The sequence below is a fragment of the Synchiropus splendidus genome, chromosome 8, assembly GCF_027744825.2.
Source record: "Synchiropus splendidus isolate RoL2022-P1 chromosome 8, RoL_Sspl_1.0, whole genome shotgun sequence".
Classification (NCBI taxonomy): Eukaryota; Metazoa; Chordata; class Actinopteri; order Syngnathiformes; family Callionymidae; genus Synchiropus; species Synchiropus splendidus.
Window position 1 is genome coordinate 12,093,471 of NC_071341.1, and position 21,278 is coordinate 12,114,748.

At 41.4% G+C, this 21,278-nt stretch overlaps 2 protein-coding genes across 15 annotated transcripts in view; one reads left to right on the forward strand and one right to left on the reverse strand.

Annotated features, from left to right (window-relative positions):
* Positions 1–21,278, forward strand: part of trip12 (thyroid hormone receptor interactor 12) — a 35,620-nt gene that overhangs the window by 1,211 nt on the left and 13,131 nt on the right. For 3 of the 12 annotated variants that reach the window (XM_053873975.1, XM_053873982.1, XM_053873983.1), the window contains exons 1-16: positions 11,073–11,226; positions 13,286–13,432; positions 13,613–13,738; positions 14,995–15,785; positions 17,463–17,568; positions 17,889–18,025; positions 18,673–18,756; positions 18,873–18,968; positions 19,151–19,302; positions 19,482–19,517; positions 19,593–19,688; positions 19,794–19,898; positions 19,994–20,155; positions 20,248–20,316; positions 20,392–20,557; positions 21,021–21,138. In XM_053873975.1, coding sequence (XP_053729950.1) covers positions 13,335–13,432; positions 13,613–13,738; positions 14,995–15,785; positions 17,463–17,568; positions 17,889–18,025; positions 18,673–18,756; positions 18,873–18,968; positions 19,151–19,302; positions 19,482–19,517; positions 19,593–19,688; positions 19,794–19,898; positions 19,994–20,155; positions 20,248–20,316; positions 20,392–20,557; positions 21,021–21,138 — 2,342 coding nt within the window. In that variant the 5' untranslated portion in view covers positions 11,073–11,226; positions 13,286–13,334. Of the gene's footprint in view, positions 1–114; positions 187–10,032; positions 10,314–11,072; positions 11,227–11,371; positions 11,539–13,285; positions 13,433–13,612; positions 13,739–14,994; positions 15,786–17,462; positions 17,569–17,888; positions 18,026–18,672; positions 18,757–18,872; positions 18,969–19,150; positions 19,303–19,481; positions 19,518–19,592; positions 19,689–19,793; positions 19,899–19,993; positions 20,156–20,247; positions 20,317–20,391; positions 20,558–21,020; positions 21,139–21,278 lie in introns of those variants that run through there. The other 9 variants (XM_053873981.1, XM_053873984.1, XM_053873986.1 and 6 more) reach the window with 7 other exon arrangements.
* Positions 1,114–8,306, reverse strand: zbtb38 (zinc finger and BTB domain containing 38). Of its 3 annotated transcripts, none has more exons than XM_053874006.1 (2): positions 8,138–8,306; positions 1,114–4,558 (listed from the first exon to the last, which is right to left on the reverse strand). In XM_053874006.1, the coding sequence occupies exon 2, from the start codon at positions 4,522–4,524 to the stop codon at positions 1,129–1,131; it is 3,396 nt and encodes a 1,131-aa protein (XP_053729981.1). In that variant the 5' UTR covers positions 4,525–4,558; positions 8,138–8,306; the 3' UTR covers positions 1,114–1,128. The 3 variants fall into 3 exon arrangements, with proteins under 3 accessions (XP_053729981.1, XP_053729983.1, XP_053729982.1); XM_053874008.1 differs by lacking the exon at positions 8,138–8,306 and adding an exon at positions 7,456–7,966; XM_053874007.1 differs by lacking the exon at positions 8,138–8,306 and adding an exon at positions 5,850–6,459.

A 21,278-nucleotide genomic window follows, 5' to 3' on the forward strand; every position in this document is an offset into this window, starting at 1 on the left:
CAACTGTGGAGGCCTAAATGTAATGAATTTCAAATCTGAATATTTGATGTGCTACCCATTTCCCCTTTGTTATGGCAACCCCATGACTTATTTCCTATGTTCTTATTTTTCAAGGTGATGACACTCTTCTAGGACGAATTCAAATTTACTCCTGATCCTGATGACAAGCCATGGAGCAACAGTCAGGTACTGTGACACATGTCGATCATAACAATGGCATTACCCTTCATTGATACTCGGTTAAATACAAATTATTGTATTATACAAATTGTGTTAAATAAAAATATGCTTTCACTTGCTTCGAAAATACGAGCTGCTTTATAACCATTGATGAAATCAGTAAATTAAAGCATTAATCGAATTACGTTTCTAAATGTGCAAGCAGAGTCGGGAAACTGAAGTTCCTTGTTGGCCATGTTGACATTTCAATCAATGTCCGATGTTATGAACTTGAGTGTCGATCTTCGATGCAAATGTTAATGCTGTTTTACTAAGACTTTTCCTACCATCAAGACTGGGCTGATATTATTCTGTGAATCAATTTAACTTTCATTCATATTTACAGCAGGGTTTTAACTGAGTTCCCATGAAATCTTACCAGCTGCTAAAGTAAATGAAGTAAATAAAGAAGGAAAAGTGTTATGTGCGGAATATCTGCTGTTTATTTCATGAAGCTACATGTTTTGTGTTTGTTGAACAACAGAATACATTTGTATGCCTCATGGAAGGAAATATAAACAATTACGCACACATGAAAGTGAATTATCAAAACCTTATCTGTTAATTTTTATAAAGTGCAAGTCCTCATGTCATGTGAAGTGACAATGTTTGACAATAGTTTATGTACAGCCTTGTACTATATATTACACACACCGGTTTCCATCAATGCCAATATGTTTTTATCCAACACATCTTCTAACATTTAAAAAAATATTTCACTCAGGCATGGATTAACTTTATCCAAATGCTTCAGAAATGTTTACAAACCTCATACGATATATATATATATATAAACCAAAATGTATGTAACGTCCTTTTTACTTGAAGTTGTTCAGTCAGCAACATACAATTCTTCAGTATTTCAACACAAAAGATTATTAGCCGTGGGCTGTCCTTTTTCTTGGTGATTCAAAACGGTGGCTCCTCTTTGCACACAACATTCTCTAACTTGTCGAGAGTCATATGGTCACTTTTTCGACCCATTTTGCAGGACTTGTCAGAGTCACTGAACTTCTTGGTTTGCATTGATAAACTGTACTTGTCGCCATTGCTGTCACCTTCTTGGGTTTTCGCAATCAGCTGCATGGTATGCCGAGCTTTTTCCTGTGGCGAGAGGAACCCTTTATTTTGAGACATGTCTTGATAATTGGAAAAGTGCTTCAAGATCTTTTTCTTCAGAAACAGTCCCCCTCCCATCATGGTGTTACCGACACCCAGGGTATCTTGTTTGCTATCCTCTGTTTTAATGGAATCACATTTTGCCTCTTCATTCAAACATGGTTCAAAATTCTCATATTTGGCTGCCCCATCAGTTGCCTCGCTGTGTTTCTTTTCGTGACTCCTTTTGGTGGCAAGGTATAGAAAGCGCTGCGGGCAGTAGGCGCAGCGGTATTTCTTCTCTGGGTTCGGGCTCCGAGCTGCGTTATTAAAACAAGAGCCACTTTCCATACATTTATTGCAAATGTAATCGCCACCAGCAGGGACCTCCCCGGGCGGTCCTTGTGCCCCGCAGGTCACACAGAAACATGGATGGGAACCAATAGTATGTGCTCTCAAACCTGTCTCAGTGATGAAAGAGCTACCACAGATATCACAGTTATACATGGTCCTTGGACTGCTGTTTTTCCCAAAGCTGCTTTTAACTTCCCCACTGACACCCAAATTGCTCTCTTCCTGCCGCCGGTCTTGTTGGGCCTTAATCTCGTAGCCATGACTTCTGTCCTCGAGTGTTTCAGGGTAATTGCTCAACAACAGTTGCCCATGTTTGTACTTAAGCTTCTTTCTCTTCTTCTTTGATTTGTATGAATAATAAGGGCGCCAGAGCTTGTCGGCTGTGTCACAGTCATTGGGATCCTCATAGGTTTTTGGAACTTTGTCCAGGGAGTCTTCGGATCTGAGCCGAAGTCTGGGACCCTCAGATGCATCCAGAAAGGAAGGCTGCTGACTTGACCAGTCCTTATCCCTCAGTTCTTTGTCTCTCTTTTTCTGCTTCGGAAAGAGTTTGGATCCTTTGATTCTGCGGCGAATGATGGATTCATTTCCTATTTTAACTGTTATCTGGCACACAGGCATTGAATGACCTTCCATGGATTTTCCAGTGCACGCAGGTTTGGCAATGTAGGTTTGCGTCTTCGCCACGTCCATTTTATCGGGCGACAAAAGCTCAGAACTTGACTCAAGTATCTCCTTGGTCATTTCTTCTACCCTTTTGGCTGATTCGGATAACTCTGCAAGCTTTTTAACATTTTTTAATGAGTTTAGGAATGCCACATTATGCTCTGATTTCAAGTCATCGACTGGGAAATCTGTAATGCCCATAGGAAGGAACACTGGCTGAGGTTGTGAGGTTGGCATATTGTGTTTGAGAAGGGATTGTTCCTTGTGTTTCTTGTGTTCCGACTCTTCCTTTCTGTCTTTATGTTGGAAAGCAACGGCTTCATTCAATTCTGAGTCCATATTTTCAAAACAAGGCTTGTCAAAGCTGATGCGGGGCATTACAGGGGCAACCGTTTTTGTTGTTGCCATGAACGTTGGTTGTAGCGAATCGTTGCTGGTATCTTTTATAAGGCCATTTTCTTCTCCAGAGGAATGAAGATATTTGCTCTCCTCTGCGATGTCATCACCTTCCTCGTCTTCTTTGTATGTGTGACTGTAGGATTTGTACTGACGCTTTCGAAACTTCATGGGCAGGAGCCGGTAGAGTTTGATGGGATAAACACTGGATTTAATACCTCCGTTAGCTGAATGTTTCCTCACTGCTAGGGTTGGATCGATTCCATGAAAAGACTTTTGATGGTTCTTCAAGATGTAGTACGTCATGAATGTTTCCAAGCAGAAGATGCACTGATAGCGACGCTCACCTGTGTGCCAGATTTCATGTTTGGTGCGATATTCCGCCAAAGCAAAGACTTTATTGCAATAATGGCATGGGTAGGCTCTCTGCCAGGAGTGCACGTTCTCATGTCGCTTCAGACTGGAGAAATTGGCATATACTCTTTTGCACATCCGGCAGTTGTATCTCCGCTCTTGTTTGCAGGAGATGGGAAGTTCAGGAGATGGGGATTCAGTTTTTGTTTCCACAGTAGATGCATCACAAGGATCAGGGTCCACCTCTCTGTCTGATGCATCACATGGCTTTATTTCTGCATGTTCGATGGGAGCTTTGGGACACAGGTGTTCATGGTTGCGCAGACGTTTGAGGTGAATGAACCGCCTGTTACAGAACTTGCAAAGCAGGTTACCGACAAAACGCTTCTTGTGGACTTCTAAGTGAATGGTGAGAAGTGCTTTATTGGTGAATATCTCCGGGCACTGTTCACACTCGTATATCTGGATGCTGTTGTCTGCCTTAGTAGACAGAGATGGTGGATTTAGTTGCGCATGGTCTGAAGCCACCGGTTCATCTACACTCTTGTTTGTTCCAGACTCCAGTGATGAAGGCGCAGTGGCTGTAACAGGATTTTCGTATGCGGCTTTAACTGACATCGACGTATTAGTCTGATCTTTTTGTGTTGCAGCTGGTGTTTGAAGTATGTTTCTCGCATAAGAGCCACTGTGCTTGTGACGTTTCTTAATTGGTCCTGCATTACTATATGTCTGTTGCTGTGGTTGTGAAGTCAATGGTGGACTTGGTTCCTTATCCCACTGAAAGTGCTCTTGAGTTGCTTGGGTTACTGCATATGAATGGTCGGAGAGGGTTTGGGTAGTTTCGTTATATTGGCTGATGGAGATCGATGGACAGGTTGTTGGCAGCTCCGCCACGTTTGGTAACCGAGTCTCCCATTGATTTTGACCTGGAGTGAAAGGGTTGTTTTCAGGACAGACTTCCGTCATGGAAAAGGCATTAGTGATCCTCGGCCCTCTGGAAGTGCCCACCTCCTCAGGCACTGGGGCTTTTCTCTTTGCCTTCTTTTGCACAGGAATTGCAATGGCATTTTCATTTGCCTGGTCCTGTACCTCTTGTTCAGTGAGATTTTCTAGAAAAGGAATCCCGAGTCTTCTCCCTCCTGCAACAAGTCGCTTTGTATCCTCTGCACTAGCTGTGGTCACTTTTGAGCAGTAGATGAAGTTTAGGACACTGGCAAACACTTCTGATTTCAAATCCATCAACTCAAGGACCTGACAGTGATTCCATGTTTCTGGAGTTGTCAGCGCAGTCTTGAAGTAGCCACTGCAGGCTGCCAAGACGTTCCTGTGCGCTTTAAACTTCACATCCTCCACTACAATGGTCACGTCGCAGAAAAGCCCCTGGGATCGCTGCTCATTCAGGTGACTCAGCACATTCTGAGGGTGAGAACTATCCATTGATCAAAGGAGGAGTAAGGGATCATGCAGCCATCTGAAAAAGAAAGAAATTATTTAGTTTAAAGTGTATCTTATTAGTTAACTGAAGAATACAGTTTTTCCACTGATGGGTCACTAGATGGCAGTAGTGTCTTTAGTACTGCGCTCATGGCATTATGACCATAAGCCTTTTGTGGTCTTGCTGGAAAATTGTTTTCTTCTGCTTCATGACATATTGTGCTAAATGTGCTTTTTGGATAGTAGTTCACAATGACCATGACAAAAGACTGTTGTGTGTTTTCATTATTTCAATCATTTTTAATTTTCTGAGATTTTTCTGAGGTTTTGTAACTATTTTTACATTATATAGGAGTTACATATAGATAACAGCAGCCCAACATATAATACTTTAGCCTTCATGTCATCCCAAGTGTGATATGAGTTGGTGACCCTGTTCACATTTTATCAGAACCACTGTCACAGTTATGTTTGAATGTTAAGGATTAATTCATTTTCAACATACTTGTACTGTATAGAGATTTTGGAAGCATTTATCATGTCACCTTGTAATAACAGTTATTTTAAGGCATTTATCATCACATTAAGTCGTAATCAGGTGAATAATGCTATAGAAATGAAAAACCATGATGTATCTCTGCAATGTTTACTTAGTCATCCTGTATGGCAATAAACACAAACAAAAACACAATGAAATGATAAGTCGTTCGAAATCGCACTCATTGGAATCAAACGCTTGAGCTTTTAGCAGCATAAAAAACTTGCTCTAAAATTAATTTTTTATGTCATAAAAGCATCCGTTAAGTCCAGAAACTGAATTGACTTTGTTACTCAAAAGCAATATGGCGGCCATCTTCCAGCCGCTCACACCACTGAAACTACATCCAGTCTCCTGTCTTCATCCTCCGACGGGCCTGTTGTCATGGCAACGTGCTATGGCGCAGTACTTATTGGGATTCAGCTGGATGGCGGTGACTATTAGCTTCCGCTGTCCTCTTTCAACAAATCCTTTCAAGAAAACCATCCTTCTCTTCCACGAATAAAGCATCAAATAACAATCTGAAGAAATGCCGGTGCTGCCTCTACTTCCTGTTTTGAGAATCTCTGTAATGATAACTTGTCATGTTATTCCAAACGCTCTCGCATACGATGATGAGTGCGTTCTAACTGGTATTTTTAAATGTCAGCAGGATTTAGAGATACATTCAAAGTCAGATTTAAAAAGGCCCTTGTATCAACCACAAACACAGAAAATAAACCACGATTCCGCAATACACTTTCTCTTCAAAATACATACTTGAAGTTGAGTGAAGCCATGCAAAACATACCTTCGTAAAGCATAGAAAAGATGGAGGGCAGACAGGAAGCAGTGTCATCCAGTATCCTATTTACACAGCTCTGAACACGACAACCCTGCTAGGCTAACAGTTGTGTCACAGTAAAGCTAAATACTTTACTTTTTCCAGTCGGCTGCTTAACGGTGCCATCACAATATTCTGTCTCACTCTGTCTCTTTCTCTCTCTCCCTCTCCCCGTCTCTCTGAGCGGATGACTTCTTTTCCTCTATCCACGCAACCCTTCCTGCCCTGCCCTTCCTTGTCTGTCCCGTTTCTGTCAGACTACAACTGGCTCCACGCAGTCCCCACAGCATCTAGCCCAACTGTCGTACGCCCGTGGCTTTGAGGCTAATGGAGCAAGCACTGCCTTCGCTCTACAGATACCTAGTAGGAAACGACAACTTTTATTAAGCATGGCGGAGGATGCAGTGGAAGCGGGGGGATTCTGGTTGTTAGAGAACAGCTCTACAGCCGATGCAGCGGGAAGAGCGATTAGCTGCATAGCTGGTGGCATCAGTCCTCTGTTGTGTATCACTAGCATCACAACATCTTTTTCAAGACAAACCTTGGAGCTTCACAACACTGCAAACATGCACCCAAGGTGCATCCTTGTTTCACCATCCATTTCATGCTTCTGCAGACGGTGCAGCAGTCACCACCATCTGTGCTGATGTAGCTTCTGTGGTTAAGTAATGATGAAGAGATGATAGCAGCCTCAGCTTTCCTGTTGTTCACCACACCAAGATTACTCAGTGCGTTTTGTTCATTTCGATGCAAGGATTCAAATAGTATTTGTAATTGTGGAAGCGGTGGTGGGGGGAACAAGGGAGTTTTAGTATCAGCAGCTTTAGCTCTAATAACTACATGGGGTTGCTGATTGATGCAAACGCAGCAGATGCGTCAGAGCTGCATATAAGGGGGAGGGGAGGGGATCTGTGGCTCTGCTGGCGAGAATTACCTTTCCCCAACCTCCGGAGGATCGTACCACTTTATCTGCTGTGTCAATAAGATGTATAGAAAAGAATTCTTTAAAACAATGCAAAATGTGTAACAGTATATGTAGTAAAAAAAAAAGGTTTGGTTCTCCAACTATTTAAGAAGCAAGGCATCCGCCGTACACACTCAAGGTCCTCCACCTGAGGCCTTGTTTGTCTGTAGTCATGAGATTCCTTCCTTAGCAACACAAACTTCTTCGTCAAGGTGCCGCAAAGTCATTAGATGGGCACCATCGGGTGAGTTAGCAGTCAACATGGCTTTTGAGTGACACCTCTCTGAGCAGAAGAGTGTGGTCCTTTTTAAGCCGGCGACCCCAAAGAGCTAGCGGTCAGGACATGTTGTTGCCTTCCTGTGGCGGATTTTCCGGCTTCGCTCAAACCGTCCCATGACTACTATGCACCACAGGGAGGAGCTATTGCACATGGCCCTGAGAAAGAATACAGGCCTCTGTGCCTGCGACACTCAAATGCGGCCTGTGGGTATGTGTCAGCAAATAAGCAAAACAGCAATTATTGACTCATTAGGGGCGTCCTGTCCATCTAGCTTCGGCATACAAATAAATAATTTCTTTGAGCTGCAACATCATCGATGAATATCCTACCATAATGATTCCACCCGAGAGGGCTTGACGAACTGTTGAAGTCAGCGGCAAGCCAAGATGAACACTCTGAAACACCCCAGGAAGGTCACAGTGGATTCAGGTTCAGCTGAAGGCTCTTTGCAAATCTTCTCAGTTGGTATATTTTCCTTTAGGAGGCGGCTGTCAGTGCTGCGTCATGCCTGCTACATCATGACCCACTAAGAGTGGCTACCGAGAAGGGCTGGCGAGAAGTGTAGAGCGAAGGAACAGGAAGAGAGCAACTAGGCCGGCTGCACTTCACTTCAGCAAATAAATCGATGAGGCGTTTGTTTTCCCTGGTATTCAGGAGGTATCTGGGAGACTGAGCCTTTATTGTTACATAATGATTTTTTTTACCCTCTGCCAGACTCGCCGGAGAGGGCGGCAGCCAATGTACAGAGGCTAAATTTAGCAATGTACCTAATGGTCAGGACTATGGCGCCTTTCTCCTGCTATTATTGGTGTGGCACAGTGTTCATTACAATTGTCATCCTCATTTAGCTAGCTTCATTTTTAACATACAAGAGCAGAGTGCAAATAGTAAACACATTTATTTGATTGCCCTTTAGCATCAGATGATATATTTTTGGTGAGCTGCAAACACTGTTACATTTGTGTTAACATTCTCCATACTTGTGCATAAACAAGATAAAGTGAGGCATACCTTTTTAAGTCAGTGTCGCCTGCTTGGACTGGATTCTTGAACTGGACTCAAGAGAGGTATTGCTGGTGTGCCAGGTGCTTTTCAGAAGGATTTTTGGAAACGTTTCTACCAGAAATGTTGTGGTTGAGGCTTAAGGCCTGAACAACCAGAATAACAACGCTTGCTTTGCACACGATTTTTTTGTGTCCCTCCTCCCATCAGCTGACTGCAGTTTTAGTGCGGGATTGCTCCATCTGCTGGTTGGCATTGTTATCACACACCACACTGACGGAACTGAAGTGCTCATGAACGCCCGGTGGGGGCGCGAGAGTTTTTTTTTTAACCATGTACACCGGAAGTACGCACAGAGCTCTTTGTCCTTCGTGTGACGTCGGCTGTTTTTCAGACTTGATCTTAATGACTGCTATTTCTGTTTATTTATCTATTATTCAGCATTGTGCTATTATATTAAGTATTGTTTATGACAGTTTACAGGTTAAGATATTTATTTTTTATCCTGTGTATAGTTTTAAAATCCTGTTTATGTAAGTACTTTGCAACTAGATCATAACTGCAGATGATATACATGTGTGCTTCAAGATTATTGGATCAGTTTATGGAAAATATAAGAGATTCAAGCAGAAGTAGATGACTGAAATATATCAATCTTAAAAGTTATGCTGAATATGTCTGAGTGCAAGGAAGGAATTGGCAGTGTTCTGTGGTCCCCAGCTCTGCTGCTTGTGACAGCTGACACTTTAACAGTGCAGGGAGGACTGGTTTGATGGTTGTAGTTTTGTGTTTTAAATACAAGAAACTCTGAATGATAATGTTTATTGTTTTTGGAACTATGAGTCTGTGTTGGTCTTTTTAGATCAAGTCATCCAAATAAATGTTTTCAGATCCCTTAGTCTGACTTGGATCAGTTCAAAACATGTCTTGCAGTGCTGCGTGCAGGCAAAAACTACTTCCCTCTGTGTCTGCATTCTCCCATATAAAATTGTCACATCACAACGACAATAGATGCTGATATTACTGGAAATATCAACACCACATCTCTGGCATGTCTTTCGCCAGCTGCCACGGTTACAAACATCTCAGAGCAGTCTTACACAACCACATTAGAACCCCAAATTAAATCTGGTAGAACAGAACTTATAAACCCAACCAAGTTCGACAATGGGCATTAAACATCGATTTGCCCATCTGTACACCTATCTGATATTCCAGCACAGCACATTCTTTGTTTACGTTGGAGGCAGTACAGTAATGCAGAGAAGTCAGTAACTAGGAAATGCCACCTTAGAACAGTAGATTATTGAGCACTTTCATCAAACGTCTTAGTGACAGAGGCTACACACCTTAAGAGATTATGCATAACATAAAATTATAAAAATGTGATGTATTTTTCTCCATTTTCCATGATCGTTTTCTATGCTCTTACCTTATTACCGCCACCAAGGAGCTTTTGTTTTCAATGGTGTTGATTTGTCTGTTCAAAATAACTTCAGAGACAATTGAAGTTGGCATTTGTTTGAAGGATTCTTAGTAATTGGGAGATTGTGGTGTGGGTGAACTGAAGGTGCTTGGCAGAGGTTTGCGCTCTATGAATGATTTTCTAGTGGCTTCTCTTAAACGGTATCGTATGCTGCTGCTACACTGAAATTTCACGTTTTTGGGTGAATAATAAATGAATCACTTGGGTGAATAATAAATGAATCACTTCTTTTCAAATTATCCATTTTTGCGCGTTCATATACTCTCTGTATTCTTCTGATCCGTGAGACTATTTCCTTTTTTTTTTAACTTTGTTCGTGTGATATTATGACCTTAATTTTTTGGGGGGTGCTTTGGTAGAGAGGTCTTTAATACAAAGCAAGCAACCGCATCAATAGCAAATATTCTGTCGCGTGTAAGCAGTAATGTCATCGCTTCAGAGGGTATATAAAGTGTTCGTAGGCCCTTCACCGTCAGGAACCCATGGCACAAATGCAGTGTACCTGAGTTATTTTTACATTGGTGTCGTCATTTACAAAAGACCTTATCTCAAGGTACGTTGTTTTTTCCATGGTCTCCATCAATTGATTTCAGGCCTCTAAAAAGTATAACACCTACCACAAACTGGTGGATGCGACACTCTGCTTCTCGTCTGGGCCCAAAGGGTGAAGAAGCAGCAATCAAAAAGCCAGTTGTGACGGTAAATCAAAAGAAGTACTGTTTAGACTTTTCTTGAAAAAGCTAGAGCAACGTGTTTGGTGTCAAACAATGTGCGTATTTTTTATTTGTTATTACGCATGATGAGCGAGTAGGAGCAGGCAAAACCTGTATCCTAGCCACTAGATGGTGCGCTTTTGTGACTGTCGAAGCTCATTTGTTGTGGCGCAAAGGGTGTTGTTTTTAAATCGAACCTAAACAAGTGGCCCCGTTTATTAAGTTCGTGTAATTTTCATGCAACAAAAGGTTCTTCAACAAAAGCATGCGCAACAAAATTCTAAACACCTGCGTGCTACATTGCTTTATATTGGTAGTTCCCATTTAGAAAAGTGTATTGAAAAGCTTTTTAAACAAGGGTCTTTTAAAATGATGAACCGGGGCTTTAATTAAATAAATACGTGCATTTGTATCGTGCGATCACGACATGATGTGTATGAATATTATTGGAAGGCTTTTTAGATTACCTGGACGCATTTTTAAAAAACAAACGAAAAAGAACTTTCAGTTGTTTGACATCTGAAGCGATCCATGCCAATTATTGATTTCATTTTGTTTACATTGACGTCCGCACATCTTTTGTGTTTAAAAAAAACCAAATGAATCAATATACATTTCTTGCAAGTGTTTTCATGAAACTTTCAACTACACACATAGAAGATGTCCTGTCGCGGCTCATCTGTTATCTGTATATGGCGGTGATCAATATATTTCCATCCGTTCATTTGATTTTAAACCACCACAGACTAAAGAAGAAGTAACTAGTCCCCGTGCGGATGAATCGGGCGGATGGATATTGCAGTTGTAGGCCCCTCAGCTGATGTGAAACTAGCAGAAGCTCAGAGAGAAAAGGGGAGCTGGTGCACTGACTGTTACAACTACAACACTGGGACAAATAGGTAACAACACGAAACCAAAGGCATCATTATTCTATGACATCTCGTCCAACAGTTTTCTGAACCTTCGAGGACGTTCGATGTCGAAAAAGACCGGGGAAATTGTGCTTTGTTTTGGCGAAAATCTCTCGAATCCCGTCTCTGCTTTCCTGTTTTTGTGTCTAAAACGCATCCGAGGCCATTTCGTTAACGTGCTAACAGCTAGCCGGACCACGGGTTGGTGACTTTCAGCCCTATATGACAGAAGTGTATGGACAGGAACTAAACATCAAGACTTGAAGGATTATTAAACCCTGCTGACACTATGTCAAACTGGTAAAACTGAATTTGTACTTGCTAATAATAATTAGCTCCTGTGCCAAGGTTAGCTGGCTCTTGTTGAATTTGACACCTAACTTGAGAGAGCCATGTATTCGTTGAAATTAACATGTATTATAACTGTAAACTCGCCTGTTCAAACTCAACCATTCTTACACTCAAACCACTCGAGCCTCGAGTTGTTTGTTTTTTAGCCTGCTAGAAGACGGTCGTAAAGCTAAGCTCGAGTTAGCATGCTAACAATTGGCCCAGAATCCAATCAGTTTCGCTTGTGGTGTTTAGTTTAGACTAGATTGGGTCGATGGTGGCTCACGTTCTGTGGGGAAAGCAAGTTAGGTATTTGTGTTTTTTGAAAGGTGCTTATTTTTGCCCTCAGTCGTTTCGGTTCCGATCCTTGGAGATGTGTTGGCCTTCTGTCAGCTTAAAACATCACTGATCCCCCAGTATTCCCCTGATTATTTGTTTTGACTCTAGCTTTGGAATATTGCGCCACTAACTATAACCAAATAATCGGCCATATCGTACTCGTGTGAACGACTGAATGTTCTAACGTCAGTGCTAACTTGGCTACTTGTCGTGTAGCGTTTTTAATGTCAAAAATAAATAGCCGCAATTCTGTTATTTTTAATTAATTACAAGCATAGCGAGTCATTTAAGCGTGTGTTCCTTATTCAACAAAGATAACCAATGCCGTGCACTGTAACAATATTTGATATCATAAACGAATTTAGCTGGTGAGCTAACGGTAAGTAGGCAGACACCGGTACGCCAACTACGCATTTCCATCTCGCCACTGCTACATGAACCGACCTAAATCCTCTTCGAGGCTATACTTTGACTATTACCCCGCAACTACCGTGTAGCATTAGTAAAAATACACCCCTGGGCTGCTTGTGTAGTTTCAGTGTAGGCTACTGTCAACATAGGGAACAGTCTGGGTATACGTAAGCTTAGCATGCTAGTCGGCGACGATAAAGTACGTCAGAAATACAGGCCTCTGTAAACCATGAGACCATAGAATTGGACACAGTTAAGTGACTTGTGTCTTAACAGTGACGATTAGCTCCGGTGTCTCCAGTGCTTGGCTACTTATTTCCTCAAACAATTCACTGCATAGACGAATGCAACGCTGCAGTTGTCAAGAGTGGACGAATAAACAAAGACAAGGATGCAACTGTCAGCACAGGCCTGAAGTGGCCTTGAAAGTCTACAAACTCTGTCGTGATTTGTTTTAATGATCTACATTGTTGTATGGAACTTAATGCTTCTAATAATACCGTGTATACAAGTGTTTTTTTTTTTTTATTTCTGAAGTTACGTACGTTCCCTAGACATACTTAAAATGCATAGAAGAATATGCACATCAGCAATTCACTTAACCATACCTTGGTAGACGTTTTCAAAAGCATGTTGTTATTGACTGCATTCAACCATCCATATAGGCAGTACTAGTAAGAATTATTATTGACTAGACATGTTGTCCAAATTATCTTTAGTTATGCTTGTACATGTGAAAGAGTTAGTTATGTTGTGTAATTAAAGCTATTGAGCATAGTTAAAGATTTATAAACACACTGATTGTATCACCGCCATTGTCAGTGTTGTCTCTAAATCCTATTAGGTTTGAGCTGATTTAACACTTCCTGATTGTCTTCAAAGTACTAGAAAATAATTAGATGAAACATTCCAGTGTTTTTCAAGTTAAGTTTCATTCTGCTCCTGTCTTCTTTTGCTTTATCTCCAGTGAATGGTAGTGTCTAGAAAGGGTATGTCCCTTCAGGAGAGAGGTGCCAATGTCCAACCGGCCTAATTCCAATCCAGGGGGGTCACTGCGCCGTTCACAGAGGAACACTGCTGCGGCCCAGCCACAAGACCACACTGTAGCAGGAAGGTAAGAAATTGTATTCATCATTTTTGTCCATATTATGTGTTGGTCATTTATTGCAGTATCTTTAGACAATAATTTACAATATGCAGTAATTTCAGTCAGTCAAAAATGATTTCAAATTTCTAATGTGGCTTGATCACAGAGACCCACATTGTTTCTTGCTGTTTAATTTCAACCTTACAGGTTGCAGTCAGAGCAAGTTAAACATAAAGCAAATTCCCCTCCTGAAAGTAGAAGATCTAGTTCTAAGGCTTCCAAAGCCACATCCAGTACAGCCACTGGCCCATCCAGAGGGCACAGCTCCCGAAGGTACCCTTTCTCTCTATTTGGTACTGTATGTATATATGTGTGTATATGTCTGTATTTGAGGGTTTCTTTTCATCCTGTTCTGTGACTGAATCATACATCCAGTGCTCCGTGATGATGGCCATGTTTTATTGCTATCAAATTAAAAGATCCATATGATTCCAATAAAAAACCTGCAATTCAGTTTTTGACACAACTGAATTATGTAAAAACAAGATAGTTGATGAGACTTCTTATTGCAAACATCGATAGATTGTATCAACAGATCACTGCTTTTAATTGCTCCACATTACTGCTGGCTTTATATCCAAGGTCGTATGGTAAACCTGCTTTGTATGAACCCGTTAGATACAATGTTTTTGAAATATTCAACTTTGATATAACAATTTAGAAAGACTGGTACTCTAACAATTAGAGATGAAGGCGCATTGTAAAAGAGAAATATATTCTGTGTGACCCAAAGTTTGGAATAGGAGTAAATTAACTGATTTATTTACTATATAATGTTATCTGGCCATAGTGAATTACATAACTTTATCATCACTGTCATTTATTGCGGGATGGTGAGCCCTACTGCTGATATTCGCGCTGTAATTCCTCCCGCTTCTGCCTGCTATTTCCACTTTTTTTTTTTTATAAATACCTCCCATGACCTCTCTCACAGTATTTTGACCATGAATCCGCTCTGTCCATGTGCTACCTCTGGTCTGTCATGGGGAATGGATGCACTGTTGTTATACACTCAAACAATGCGGCCGACTGTATGATTTTCCTCAGACTGTGAATATTTCTCCCCCAAATCTGAGTCAGTCACATGATCACTTGCTATATTATGCTCCTACTGCAGAATTATAACCACCCTTGTCACTACCACCTGCTACCTAGTTTTCAAACTGTATTTACTTCACACCTTCATATAAACACACTCATAAATGCTGCTCACATTTAAGTTACAGGTGTTGACCATCTGCTTGTGTAAAGTAATAATTACATCAGGCTCCTTATTTGAAACTTGGCTTGTTTAAATGCCACAAAGTTGCCCTTGGCAATTTTGCAATGATGGCAGCTAATGGGTTAATATACACAGAGAGATTCTATTGCCGAAATACATTTGCATAAGCTTGTATTCATATTGGATCAGTCATCAAATATAAGGTTTAGGTTGTACATAAGGGATTCAGATAGTTCCACAGTAGATCACATCATATATGTTATTTTATATTAAAGTTGTTGTTGCCTGATGTCATTTTCATTTGCAGAAGCGGTCCGACTTTGTCTTTGGCTTCATTTGTTCTGCAAGACGACGCAGAAGCTGCAGGGACATCTGAACCAGAGCAAGCAGGTCATCAGTCTGAAAGTGACGTCACCCGAGGGCTAAAACAAAGTGAAGTTCCTGACCAAATCAGCACTTTGGGACCGACCCCTGCCAAAAAGCCCAAATTGCGCCCAACACCCCGAGACAGTACCTCAGAGGTCAAGAAAGGCACAGCGAAGTCCAAGAGACCACTTGCTCCAGGGCCTCCTGCACCATCAGGTCGGGGCCAGAGTAAGAAGACTGGGGCCACTGCGGCCTCACTAGCTCAGAAACGGAAGAAAGCGGACTCTGTCCTGAGTCAAAGTAGTGCCACTGGGTCCCTCCCCAATCGTACAGATAGCAGGACTGCAAAACCCACCAAGCTGGCGTCTAAATCGGCCGCCTCAGCCAAAGCTGGGTGTAGCAACGTGACAGACTCCTCTTCTGCTTCCTCCTCTTCCTCTTCTTCGTCCTCTTCAACCACAGGCACAAACAGCACCAACACACAGGGTGCTAGAGTCAAACAGGGGAAGGACCAGACCAAGGCACGTCGTTCACGTTCAGCCTCAAGTCCATCTCCACGTCGTAGTACCCGTGAAAAGGAGCAGGCTAAGGCTGCCAGCTCTTCCAAGTTTGAGTGGGCAGCAAGATTTAACCCAAAAGTCAACCTGCCAAAACCTAAACTGTCCCTGCCCGGTTCCTCCAAAACCGAGACCTCCAAGCCTGGGCCATCGGGATTACAAGCTAAATTAGCAAGTAAGTTATTGATACTGAAGCTGATCAACTAATAAAGCCATCTCCATTTGCATCAGGACGTGACTCATCATCAACTTATTGCCCATATTGATCATGTTGGCTGTAAAAAAAGTTGAATGACAAAATGAGAAAGAAAAAATGTCTTGTCTTTCAGTGTAAGACACTAATTTAAATGATACAAAGATGTATTTTAAGTATACATTGGAGTTTCAGTTGAAAACCCACACTCCACTGCGCTATACCTGTCTATCCAGGCTCTGTGGGTAATTCAATTTTGCATCTGAACTCGATGTTGCAAGATGTTGTGCAATCAATAAGTTGTTCCGGACGCTGTAGGCGCCTTATAGACAGCTGGCTCTAAGGAGTGAGAATGTTTCAAATGATGTCAAGGACATGTTACCATAATGTGGCTTGTCTAGGTTCTTCAACTTCTTCAACAACTTTTTCTATTGAACACCACTCTTGTTAGTCGAGCTAAATTGTAAAGCATGTTATTATTTGCATGAAAACAAAACACTGCCAACTTGTATAAATGAAGTTACTGAAATGTGATTCACTCACACTACACTACACTACGCTAGCTGCAGTTTAACGTCCATCTTTGTGAGCCGACCAGCACAGCCAGATCACTTTGTATGGTGGTTACTTGCCAGACTGGAGAGTGAGGCTCTTATTTCTGAAACGTAGATTGAGAAGTTTAGAACTGGGAAGTAACTTGATGCCTAACGTCTGCAAACTGCTGCAGACCATTTGTCATTGTGTAATTAATCAATTTCCTAGCTTCAAAGGAACCCTTTTACAAATATTATTACCAAGTATATGTCACCTGCCTGAATGGGTTTCATGTCGGTGCCCCAGCCATATTGGAAAGATTAACTAATGGATAAATGTAAACGTTTCTCCCCATGTTACAGCACTGTAAGAAGAATCTAAATTCTGAATGGCAGACATAGTATTTCTAAAAATATCCAGGTTTGGTTCTGATGTAGGAGCAGTTGAGGGCAGTGTGGGATCATGCTTGTGTTGTGGGCTTTGTGCCATGGCCCGTCTTAAATGGAGAGACAACCTTAGTTGGCTTAGCCTATTGGTCCAACAGCTGACCAGTGACAAGTTTGAGTACAGATACAGACTTGTGTGAACACTTTTTATTCAGAGGGAAGACCCACCTCATTGATTTCATTTATTTTGAACACACCGAGCCACTTTCATTGCGTTCCACCCTGCTGGTGAGTGAGTGTGTGTCTTTGTACTGATCAGCTTAATTTGGTCTGTGCTGGTGCTCACAATTGTTGCTTTACCTGCCCTTATAATAATGTTGGAGTAAACTGTGACAGGTTTCAGGATTTTCAAGTGGCATTCATTGTACATATGTGAAAGATTTGCCTCAGTGAATAGTCACACTAGTCTTGTATAAAGGTTGTCCTGTCCTCTTGCCACAGTAGTTCTATTAATACTCTGAGCAAGCTGCACAGAATGGAAAAGACACTCGTAACTCAGCATGGTGTCAGGAGCATAAACTGTAACAAAACATTTGTTTTTCCTGTGCATTGTGTGTTCATCATAAATTATCCTTCATGATTTTCACCGTTGTCAGCGTGGTCCAAGAATAAAAAGTCGAATGTTCATTTTTATGTTTTATTTGCATGTGATTGACCTGTGACTGCCATCTCACCCTAGGTCTAAGAAAATCCACAAAGAAGCGCAGCGAGTCTCCTCAAGCAGAGCTCCCCAGCTTTCGGCGGAGCACACGCCAGAAGACCACGGGCTCCTGTGCCAGCACCAGGTATGAATTACTCAATGCTTGAGGAAATTGCCTTGCAAAAACGATGTTCACATTGTGCTCCCCTTTTGTAGTTCAAATTTTAATGTGTATAATCACTCATCAGCTTTTTTTTTATTCTTTTCCTTGGTCCACATTTGGCTCCGGTTATCATATAATAGTTAGAATGTTAAATATGAATTCGGACTGTACATTATAGAATTGTATCAAATGAAATTGAGAATTCTTGCCTGAAGAGTAATTCAACTATTCAGCAACAATTCATTTCACAATATATGGGTAATATTCTCATATTGTTCGTTTATTCCTCGACCTTTCCACAGTCGGCGGGGCTCAGGCCTGGGCAAGCGCGGGGCAGCTGACGCTCGCCGACAAGAGAAAATGGCAGACTCTGACAATAATCAGGAGGGGGCCAACTCATCAGCAGCTCGCACTGATGAGGCATCTCAAGGGGCGTCTGGTAAGAGCACTTAAAAAAACTATTCCTATACAGTATTCTTTATCTCTGTTGTACCAGGAAGGTAAAAAAAGTGGCATTGTTACAAACTCTGCAAACTTGTTCATCTTTATTACTTGCATAGTCTGCTCACGAACGAGGAGCTTTGTTTCTAACTTAGATACTGCCTTTATGTCATCACAATTGGTTTTATTGAATCCCTCGCAAATTAGTATATTAAAGTCATAAATGTCTTGAATAAAATCATGCTTTTCCTAATGGCCGCTGTTATTCTGTGACCGTTGCCCGAGATCTTGGTCTTCAGAATTCACTTGCTGTAAGGAACAATGTACCTTGTTACTTCAAATCATATATTTTGTGCTTGGCCTAATTTTACTGGACTTGAACATTGAGAATATTTTTTCAGTGCAAATTTGATCTTGACCTCGATCCTGTTATTGATCTTCATAATTTATTCTGTGATCGTTTTCATGTTTAACTAAAGCATGCATGATTTTCAAAAGTCAAATTCAAAACAGTCTATTGCCACATGTTAAAAATTAGGCTCACTTTGTTGAGTTGTTAAAAAAAAAACGTAGTTATAAATTACACAAGAAGTTGAATATTGCCAAACAGCATGCCCAGTTAACCCTTTTTTGTTTTGTGTCCAGCTTCCAGCTCAGTAACTGGAGCAGTTGGCATGACGACCTCTGGAGAGAGTGAGTCAGATGACTCTGAAATGGGCAGACTTCAAGGTATAAAAATATTTTTTTTGAGGACGTTGTGCAAAATTTTTTTAGAAGTGAGATCATTCCTTATGTGTGATGTTGCTTGGGAATAAACTTTAAAGTGTGGTTGTTTGAATCCACAGCCTTGCTGGAAGCCAGGGGTCTTCCTCCACATCTATTTGGACCTCTCGGTCCCCGCATGTCCCAGCTGTTTCATAGGACCATTGGCAGTGGGGCCAGTAAGTGACTACATATAGTTATTTACTTCTGGGAGACATTTTGTCTTCTGTTGTATTTCATTTTGGGGATATTTACCTTTGCAAACCACCATGTTATTTTCCTAATAATCACAATGTGTTTCGATTGCACGTCTAATAGCTTATTTGTCTTTAATATCCCCATGCTTCCAATGTGCTTCCAGGCTCCAAGGCTCAGCAGTTGTTGCAAGGCTTGCAGGCCACAGGTGACGAGTCTCAGCAGCTACAGGCTGCCATTGAGATGTGCCAACTGCTGGTGATGGGCAATGAAGAAACTCTTGGTGGATTTCCTGTCAAGAGTGTGGTGCCTGCTCTGGCAAGTCGCATTTTACCAGAATCTTATTAATGTCAGGAATCTGTAGACCTTTTGATTACTTCTCATCTTTCATTGTCTTTGCATTTAAGTCGTGAATGTATAATGTTTGTGAATCTGACAGATTTCTGAAATTCATATTCCAGGATTTCTTACTTAATTTGCCCTACTTTTTCCCATAGATTACACTGTTACAAATGGAACATAACTTTGATATTGTAAGTATACTGAACTTGAGCAGAAAGTTTTTTTTTCTTGCATACAACGTTTATATAATGCAACTCTACCCACAGATGAATCATGCCTCTCGTGCTCTCACGTACATGATGGAGGCGCTCCCTCGATCCTCTGCCGTGGTAGTGGATGCTATTCCTGTCTTCCTGGAGAAGGTAAGACACAGAGCTCTCCATCTGTCCCCACTTGCTTTGTAATGGTTAACGTGAAGACTTTTGATATGCTAATTGAGACGACGCTTTCTCTTTTTTTGTCTGCAGCTTCAGGTCATCCAGTTCATTGACGTAGCAGAGCAGGCCTTGACTGCCCTTGAGATGCTGTCAAGGCGACACAGCAAAGCCATTTTGCAGGCTGTAATTTTGCAGGCAAAAATTATAAGCTTTTATAATTTTTGTCTTATACAGAGTTCACCATTGCCCAAAGCTTGTTACCTCCACTAAAGTAAATGTTTTCTTCATAGGGAGGACTTGCTGATTGTCTCCTGTACCTTGAGTTCTTCAGCATTAACGCACAGAGGAACGCCTTGGCTATTGCAGCAAACTGTTGCCAGAGTATCACACCAGACGAGTTTCATTTTGTCGCAGATTCTTTACCACTGTTGACTCAGAGGCTCACACATCAGGTACTTGCTCCTCTATGATACGAGGTTAAGATGTACTAACTATGAAGATATGCTTGTGATTAATGTGCTCTTATACTTCTTGTTCACTATAGGATAAGAAATCTGTGGAAAGCACTTGTCTGTGTTTTGCCCGACTGGTGGACAACTTTCAGCATGAGGAGGTTAGTATATTACAGTTCTTCTATTGTGATTGGCAAGCCATTTCCTACAAGTGTGCTTACGATTAAACTCCCCAGAACCTGCTCCAAGAAGTGGCTTCACAAGACCTGTTGACCAATATCCAGCAACTCCTGGTGGTGACTCCCCCTGTTCTGAGCTCAGGGATGTTCATCATGGTTGTGCGGATGTTTTCCCTCATGTGTTCGAATTGTCCCTGCCTAGCGGTCCAACTTATGAAGCAAAGTGAGTAACTTTCACACAATCCTACCTAAGTACCAAACCTAGCTCAAGTACCAAAGCATTAAAATGGTGATTAATAGATAGTGCTTATTTGCATATGGACAAATAAAGGACATCTAATCTAATATCAAAAGAGTCCTGCTGTAATTATTAGCAAGGATATGGGTATGTCAGAACACATGAAAGCTGAGAAGGGAGAGGCACCATACAATATTTTGGCAAATGCATCATTACAATTGCACTGCTGACCCTCTTCCACTTGTTTGCTGTAAAATTGAAAAAATATGATCCTTACCTTGTAACCTTGTTAGAGATTTGTCAGAGTAACTGTCAATGTTTCGCATAACTCCTCACTCATGTAGTTTTTAATTGTACATTAACACGTGGTTATCCCTTTCTCCTAGCTTTGTTACTACTGTAGAGGATGTTGGGCACTTGATGAAAATCCCTTTTTCCCCTCTGACAGACATTGCAGAAACACTGCGATTCCTCTTGTGTGGTGCATCAAATGGCAGCTGCCCAGAGCAGATTGAACTGGTACCCCGAAGCCCCCAGGAGCTCTATGAATTGACTTCCCTCATATGGTAACATCCTTTCATTTATTGTGTCAACATCTGCTGTCTTTAAATTATATTGATGATGATGCTCAGAACAAATCTAGCTTACTAAATGATGGTGGAATAAAGCAGGGTTCATTTCAGATAAGATGTTTATGATAATGAAT

Excerpts from the sequence above, each read along its gene's own strand:
- zbtb38 (XM_053874006.1), bottom strand. The coding sequence starts at position 4,524 with ATGGATAGTTCTCACCCTCAGAATGTGCTGAGTCACCTGAATGAGCAG.